The sequence below is a fragment of the Etheostoma spectabile genome, unplaced genomic scaffold, assembly GCF_008692095.1.
Source record: "Etheostoma spectabile isolate EspeVRDwgs_2016 unplaced genomic scaffold, UIUC_Espe_1.0 scaffold405, whole genome shotgun sequence".
Lineage (NCBI taxonomy): Eukaryota > Metazoa > Chordata > Actinopteri > Perciformes > Percidae > Etheostoma > Etheostoma spectabile.
Window position 1 is genome coordinate 235,344 of NW_022605604.1, and position 9,057 is coordinate 244,400.

At 41.9% G+C, this 9,057-nt stretch overlaps 1 protein-coding gene across 1 annotated transcript in view; it reads right to left on the reverse strand.

Annotated features, from left to right (window-relative positions):
* Positions 1-3,531: 3,531 nt before the first annotated feature.
* uimc1 (ubiquitin interaction motif containing 1) overlaps positions 3,532-9,057 on the reverse strand; it is a gene marked incomplete in the record, with an annotated part of 98,508 nt that continues 92,982 nt past the window's right edge. Inside the window, 3 exon segments of the mRNA XM_032511640.1 lie at positions 3,532-6,489; positions 7,369-7,402; positions 8,769-8,817. Coding sequence (XP_032367531.1) covers positions 6,303-6,489; positions 7,369-7,402; positions 8,769-8,817 — 270 coding nt within the window.

Consider the following 9,057-nt stretch of genomic DNA (forward strand, 5'->3'; position numbering starts at 1 on the left):
GCTTGAAGAGACAGGCGCCAAAACAGAGAGTTGATGCAGAGAGTGAATACAACTGCAGAGCAATCAAGTGTTGTTGTTTTTAAACATTAAAGTGTTTAAACATGTTCTACTGTAATAAGAATACAATTATGAAGCTAAAACTGAGCCGGAAAGGTCACATTTAAAGGATTTGAACGTGTGGTTCTAACTGGAGGTGACTCAGATGACCGTTTTTTACTCTGAGCTTTACACATCTGGATTTTGTGCAATTTGATAGTAAGAGAGCGAGTCGATTAGTCCCACCCTCGAGATTTGAGACCACCTGAATATATTTATTTGTATTTGTCAATGTTAGTCTTGTTGTTAGATGCACGGGAATTCAATTTGAAATGTGGATAGTTTCATGAGTCAGCTGAGATGGTGTAATCACTCATTTCCTCATCAGAAGTTGCATCGCTGTTGTGCATGTAACTGTCAATGGAAGATTTAGGAGTTTAAACCAATGCTAAATAATAACAAGTACCATCCTGGAGTGAAATGACAGTAACTATTGTGAGCAAAAGCAAAGAAATCCACCAGAATCCTTTTCTTTGTCAAGATCCTGTGGCTTTGCAGAGTCATCACACTGAACGGTCAAGTGACAGACAGAAGGGGAATGAGTCCTCTTTCACTTTCCTCTGCTTTTCATCGTCAGACCTGTCCAAACGCACTGTAATAAATAATAAATCTAACAAACACAAACCAAAGCCAACTCTACACATAAGGAAATCCAACCAGTGGGCCGGCACATTGGGGCAGAAAAGGAGAAAACATCGGCATACTTCAGCTGCTGTCTTTCCTTTTCTTTCACTTCTAAATCTTTACAATACATTGAATTGACAGAATTATCAAATGTAAAGTCTATCCCAAATCTAATCTGTATCCTGTAGCTTTTCATTGGGCTTCTACAGGAGCAAAAATGTGAACCACTTTAAAAACATAAAAATAAAAATAAAATATTTCCAGTTTCTGAAGAGACTGGTATAATGATAAAAAATAAGCCAATATTACCACTAAAGAATAGAGTAGATATGTATAGAGCTGCTGTTCCAAATATAAAGAAAAAGGTAAAGGAAGGTTTTTTAATACTAAATCTTCAGGCAGCATTCACACGTTTTGTGGTTTTAAGATTTGTGGCTTTTATTTTCATTAGAAGTGTTGGGAACCTGATCAACAAGTTCTATTCTATCAAAAAAGCGCATCCAACAGGTAATGAAACCAAGTAACTCACCGCTGCTCTGCGCTGCTCAGACCGACACGAGTCAACTTCCTTAATGAATAAGGTGACAGTTCAGTGTGTGTGTGTGTGTGTGTGTGTGTGTGTGTGTGTGTGTGTGCACGCGCATCATGTGACGCATGAGGAGGTGAGCTGTGCGCGCGTTTGAGTTGCGGTCCGAGTACGTCGGGTGCGGCTGTCGTGTTTTACACGGGGAGGTACCGATCCGAAACGGGGAGTACTCAACGTGGGGGGGGGGGGGGGGGGACCCGAACCCGACGCCCCCCCCCCCACGGCCGAGCCTCACCGAGAGGAAAGCGTGTCGTGGTCCTGGTGAAGTCCAGAGGAAGCCGAAGGAGCGCTCGTTTGATTTGTAGCGGTGGTGGTCTTGCTGCGCGTAAAGTAAGTGACCAGATGTCCCCGGTTTCCGCGGAGAGTCCCCTGTCCCCGGCTGGACCTGTCCCCGGTTTCCACTGAGACCGACAGACCCGATATTGGAACGAAAGAAAGAAAACCCTGACCAAACGGAGCCGATAGTCGCTCCAGACAGCTCAGAGATGTTCTAGAAACCGTGTTTTACGCTGCCAGATCACTGTTATTTACATGGTCTGGTGGGTTTAGCCAACGCACTTTCATGTTAAAAAGGATCTTAATCTTTCCAAGAAGGTCGACCCTCCTTAGAATCCTTCCACGATGTGGTCTGTTGGGAGAACCGCTCCTAGGTCTAGTGTCCCCGTTTTAAGTTTTACAAAAATAAAAACATGACGTGTTTTGGAGGTAAATCCGCTTCTGAGCTGAAAATGTCCCCGGATTTTGTCTGAGAAATCTGGTCCCCTTAGCGTAAAGGCTCACGGTGAGCGCAGTCTCTCTCTAGGACCAGTTCACCCCAAATTACCTCCATCCTAAATTAGGAGTCACCGTCGCTGCTTGGGAACTCATTTAGAGATGAGAGTTACTGAATGTCCAGTGGTGGAAGGAAGTACATTCACTCAAATAAGCCCGAAAGAATTTTCTTTTTATAACACTTTTTTTTACACATTTCTGATGTAAATATTTATACTAAAATGGGCCGTTGTTCAAAATGAACACTTTAACTTTAAGTATATTTTGACGTTTTAAGTGCATAACTTGTATAGGCTACGTGTAATGGAGTATTTCTGCTGATTGGAACCATAAACCACAGCTACAAACACGTTTCTCATTTTAAAAGTGGTGCAAACTAAAAGGTTTCAAGCCCACTGCAGCCGACAAACCCTTCTCATTGGTGTGTTTATCAGCCTGGAGCAAACCGGTGGGTATGGGGGCATTTCCTGTGATGTCACATCAGCGTTTACCTTGGAGACGTTCCTGTTAAGGTGCACAAATAGATGTCAAAATAACAGGTTATGTTTAACAAAACAGAAACAAGCGGAACTTTTTACAAACATAACAGCTTTATTGGCCTATTGTGGATCATTTCATGAATAAAAAAACTGTTTGCCCAGTTTTTAAGCCGACATGAAGCCTTTAAGTGCACAGAGTGTAACATCGACTCACCTGCTGGGGATGATGGATTTCAAACCTTTATTTCTTGTACTAATATAAGTCTTTTAGATATTTCTTTTTTTTTTTTAAAAAGGCTCCAGAGCTTTTGAGTCCAAGTGTGGATAAATCTTAAAGCTACAGTCAGGTTTTCATCCACATTTAACACAAAGCGAACATTCAAGAACGTGAACGGACGCTCGTTTCCGTCCACTCGCAGAAAACATCGTGAAACCAAGATTTACATTTACATTAATGCATGAGTCATATTAATCCATTGAATGCAACATACAGTAGAACAGTCACAGGACTGATGCTACTTACACATCTTTGACTCAACGTTTCCAAAGCAGGACTTTTAACAGAGTATTTTTTACAGTGTGGTATTAGACGTTGGGTCTGAACACTTCCTCCTCATGACAACACATTAATGCCCACAGGGTCAGAATCCCCTTTAAGTGTCTATGTACTTTGGCTATAAATATTTAGTTTTCACTTCCCACTGGACGAACAGCTGTCCATCTTCCGTTTGAACTTAACTTAGGCAACAGGGTCTTCCCTCCTAAACTTCAGCCCGGTTGGCGCAACCCAACGTTGTGACAAAGTCTTTCAAAACAGGAGTCGGCGTGTTGCTGCGTTGCGTCAGCGTCTCACGGGAGAGTAAAACCCGCCACACGCTGACGCAGAGGATTGGACAAAACACTGCGTCTGTGTGAAAGGACATTAGAAAAACAACATGCAGTTCACCTGCACATCTCTTCTACCAATGAACCAACGTGCGTTACGGTGACTTTACTTCATCGAGTCGGACAACCGGGGAATTTAACTCTAAAGTGCTAATGCCGTATTTAATACTCGAGCACTCGAATGCAACAAAACAGCAACAAGCAAATGATACGTCTCTCAACTTGGCGAGAAATATTTTTGATTGATTAAAAAAAAAAATGGTCCACAGTAAATGACTGAATGAATGAATGAAACAAGATTATTTCCACAGTGCAGTGACAACATTTTTCGAGTTGCTCGGGTCACATGTGGTCACTACAGAAAAACAGTCACCCATCACCAGGCGGTGTGGGATCTTAAAAAGAGGAAATACAGAGGTTTCAGTATTGCTTCATTTCACTTGCTGCCACATCCTGCCTGCTTGGAGTCAGTGAAAGCAGGTGATGTGAGCTCTCATCGTGGGTTTAGTTCCCATTTAATATGCAAACAAATGCTAACATTTAATATGCTAACAAATGCTAACATCTTCTCTGATCCAGTTGGAGACGTGCATTAGAAAAAATGTCCGCAATTAGAAATGTCTCTTAGCAGACCACAACCTGTAACTGTTGGATAGATGGAAAGTGGAGAGACAACTTTATTGTTAGCTCTAAAAAACAAAAAACAAAAATAAAAAAAAAGAAGTGATGTTTGTCCTGAGGGTGGTGCCTGTCGGTGCACCACCCGTCCTGCACATGTGCAGATGACGTCATGATGTACGAGGATTTACTGCGCTGCACAATCCGTTCCACAGTAGCGGTCTGCTGTTAGCCTCCACCGGGAAGCTAACGACGCTAGTTTAGCTAACAGCTAATTTGGCTAACCGCTAGCTGACCGCTTGATTCAGTCAATAATAACGTAAAGCAGCTCCAGCTAAATTAAGACTTTACAGTAATAATAAAGACAAGTATTGAGTGATTGGATTTTACATTAAACACAAGTAAAGTAAAACTGACGTAACAGCTGTTATATATTTAAACGGTTATTTTAAGTTTTGAGGGTCTTTTACATGCTGTCTCAGCTAGCGGTTAGCCGAAATTAGCTGTTAGCTAACTAACGTTGTTAGCTTTCCGGTGGAGGCGAACAGACTTTCTTTAACTGTCTATGGGAACAGATCGTGCAGTGTCGTAAATCCGCGTTCATCATGACGTCATCATGATGTCATCTGCACATGAGCGAACATCTTGCACATGTGCAGAACGGATCGTGTACCGACAGTGGCAGAAGAAAGGCCATACTGTCCTGTAAATAACAAAGGGTTTAACCTCTGTACGGCAGCCAGTTAGGGACATCTCAGAGTCTCGACTGTGCTTTGACACTGATGCTGGTTTGTTAAGATGCTAAATGTTAAGGCGCCTTAAGAGCTGATGTTTGCACGTTAGAAAGCTACATTCGAGCTAGCCTTGGAAATCAGATAGTTTTGCCATTTTGTGTACACTTAACTAATCAGTCTGATGTTGACTGAAGGAATCATTTCAAACTGCACCGCTGCATCCATCTCAGACATAAAGAGCTGAAACAACACCTCAGTTGGATAATGAGTTGATAACTACTTAGATAATCCATAAATCGAAAAATGTGACACTTTCCCAGGTTCTAGCTTCTGAACTGTGAGATTCTTCTGCTCTTCTTTGTCATATGAGTGTTAAATGAATATCTTTGGACTCGTGGTAGTGAAACTACAAGGTTTACTATTTCTTTTTGACATTTTAAAGACAAAACAAAAAAGGGATTAATCTAGAAGATAATCTGTAGATGAATTGATAATGAAAATTACTCGTCAATTGAAGCTCGAGTTGTTGCCAGTTTTGTTTCCCTTTTTCTGGCTCAGACACAAGAAGATGACATCTGATTGGCTGGTTGGTTGTCCACCAATCAAATCAGATGTGATTCAGAAGTCTGGACTCAGAGTAGAATCACACAGCTTGTAATATTTGCATTAGCTAAACATTAGCTAAAATGCTAACATCAGCCTGGACAAGCTAGCATGTGAACATGTGTACAGTTAGCATCGCACATTTCCAATATCATGAGGTTTGTAACGCATTTTAGTGTCGCATGCTGATGTTTAAAATTGACCATTAGCATGACGACAGCTTAGCACATTTACATGCTAACATTAGCATGCTTCATGTTAGCATTCCCGCATGCTTACACTTCAGCAAGCCAATATTTGGCATGTTGCGTTGTCATTTAAGAACACACAAGGCCGAATTCAGTCCTGAGCTTTAGCGGTTTTCCGTCATAACATGTAAAATGTTTTGACCTGCAGGTGGCGCCAGATAAAACAAAACAGTTGGATTTATCTGATGGCAAAAACATGAATGTTATGGAAAGATTAATGGCAGTCCATGCAGTAGTTGCTGAGATATGTCTGACCCCAGTTGTAGACCGATGGATCAGTTCTGTAGCCTCGCAGGTCTTCACTTTTCATACTTTAAGAGAGCCGGTGAAATGTTTGAATGAATCTGATTTACACTCTGAGGGTCGAGACATTAGACTCAAGTTGCAAAAAAAGAAAAGGTTCAATACATGAAGAGGTAGTCTGAAACACCTTCAACAGACACAAACGTCACATTTAGTGGCGACAAAAGAGTCAGAATGTGAGTTTCCATTCAAGTGCTCAATTGGTTTTTTGTTTACCTGCATAAATACGCGACATCAGGAAGGTGTTTCCAAATAAGTCTTTTCTAAAGGTGATGTCACATCCAACCTGATGGGGTCTTTAGTTAAGGCTCTGGTTCCAGTACGTCTAGTCTGCAGGACGTCGTCCTCATCGGCGTCATCGGCGTCGTCTTTGTCGCGGTGTCTTGGCTCGATGCGGTTTCTTGAAGTCGATAAGGCAGTCGCTGGCCTCTGAGATCGGAGTGAAGGATCTGATGGGAGAGTTACTGATCAGCAGTGTTGAAACGCAGCCTTCCTCGTCCTCTTCATCGTCGTCGTCGTCATCCCGCAGATCAATGATCTCTCTGAAAGTCGACAAACAAGAACACAAACACAGGCTCGTTAAATTAGGAGACATTTGCCCAAACAGGACCTAAATATTTTTCATTGGTAAATAAAATGATCCTTTGCCTGGTGTTTTCATCTAATGATTTACTAAACGTGTTTGATTCCCGGCTGTTTGTGTTTAATTAGTCAATATCGACGAAGTTTCATTTACTCCAGATGTCTCATTTTGGCCAGATGTCCGTCACCTTCTGCTTTCTTTGTGTTGGAGTCCTAACCTCCGGTGGATTCATGAGGACTATGGTTACCTGGTCCTCAGGTCTCTGCAGGGTAAATCCAGATAGCTAGCTAGACTATCTGTCCAATCTGAGGACTATGGTTACCTGGTCCTCAGATCTCTGCAGGGTAAATCCAGACAGCTAGCTAGACTATCTGTCCAACTGAGGACTATGGTTACCTGGTCCTCAGGTCTCTGCAGGGTGAATCCAGACAGCTAGCTAGACTATCTGTCCAATCATGAGGACTATGGTGACCGGTCCTCAGTCTCTGCAGGGTAAATCCAGACAGCTAGTAGACTATCTGTCCAATCTGAGGACTATGGTTACCTGGTCCTCAGATCCGCAGGGTAACCAGACGCTCTAGACTATCTGTCCAATCTGAGGACTATGGGTACCTGGTCCTCAGACTCTGCAGGGTCCCGACCGTAGCTAGACTATCTGTCCAATCTGAGTTTTCTGTTGACAACTAAAACTACTTCTGAACGTACACACGTTCCACCAAAACAACTTCCTTCCTGAGACTATTTAGCAGCGGCACCGTGGCTCCGTCCGGCGCTTAGAACCACCAACAATGATTGTAACTCAAATCCTAACGTTGCTGTGTTTCTAAGATGTCTTTACCCTGGCTGCAGTTTGGATCCAGACGACCCGGCCTCTGTGAACACAGAACAACAAGTCAGTGAAAATATGAATCAATGAACCCTGAGTCTACTGCTGCTGCTGTATTGTTGTTCTGAGGCTTGAACTTGTACCTGAAAACCAGAATCACAACTCTGTAGTTATCTAAGGGGAAAATCAAGGGTTAATCAATCGTGCAGAGTAAAATGAGCCCGGCATTAGTGTAAATAGCCTTTACTACTAGACTCACGGCCCATAAAAAACAACAACAACAACAACAAAAAGACACAGATACACAAGACAGACACCACTTAAATAAGACAGCTATACCAGTTGTGGTATCCTAACTGTAATATTGAGTAACAAGAATGCTTATCTGTAAGCAAACCATTTACTTCTCTAGGAAGAATAATAGTTCATGTTCCTTATCCTGTATCTGAAGTTAGCTGCTAATAAGGGATGTTCCAGCAGGAGGCGCTATTACACTGAGCTCTGAATCAGAGTAGGTTATGCTGACAGGACGTTGTCTCTGGTTGTAGAATAAGACGGAAGAAGTTGTTGCTAGCCAGAGACGTGTGAATGTAGCTTGGTAACTTGTGAAGATGTCATGCCTGTCCGTTTGTATTAAACCTTCAAAGGATTTGGGATGTTGTGGACATTAAATTCTTCCTCAGAAGATATAACACCAGTAATCCCATACGGGGCACTGGTATCAAAGCACTGAACCTCGGGTCAATTTAGATGTGAAATGACAGTTACAAGAAGAATTCAGGCGACAGATACATTTATACATCAGATTCCTCAGTAAAGCAGATGATGTAATAACTATGTAATAACTCCTGCTTGACAGAACAATTCACTTGCACTTACACCACCTCGGTTTCATGAGTAGAATACGCAAACAATCATTGTAAGCGACCCAAAGTTTATTGAAGCTCGCATTTTTGTACTTGACCCACCAGGGGACAGGGTAAAAAGCAGAATAACATGCTTTAAAGAGGTTTATCTGGACAGCATCAGAACACCAGGAGAACTTCCTGGCAAGCATGTTAGCCTGTTAGCATGTTAGCCTGCATATATAACGCTGCCTATACATGTCCTCATCATCTGACATTTGATCTGTTAAGATGTGATGAAGTCCACATCTTTTTCTTCGACTATAACAACACAATTCCCACTGGCAAGAAGGGCTGCAACTAATGACTATCTTCCATATTACTTAATTAAATGATTGTTTTCTAAATGACTTTCTTAATCATTTAGTCTATAAAATGACAGAAAAGAGTGAAATAAGCCTGTTAGACTTCCCTAAACCGTGTCTAAGTACAGATTCACAGAGCAGCTACGACCACTGCAGACTTTGTTACACCAAAAAAACAAAAGAAGAAGAGTTTTAGACTCACCTGAGACTCTGCTCTCGGTTTGATCCAGAGCTGACAGCAGGTTTCCCTTCTGCGGCATCAGAAGCAAAAGCAAATCATTCTACGTCATCAACAACACAGATCACATCCAAAAAGGGAGAACATAAACGTAAAAAAGGGTTTAGTTGCATGTGTTTCTATCACCAAGAGTCAATTCAATTGATTTCTTTTATGTTTTATACTTTAATCCCACAAGGGGAAACTACACTTTACACTCTGTTGTCATTACACACATTACACACAGGCCCTATACATGCACTAATGGAGAGAT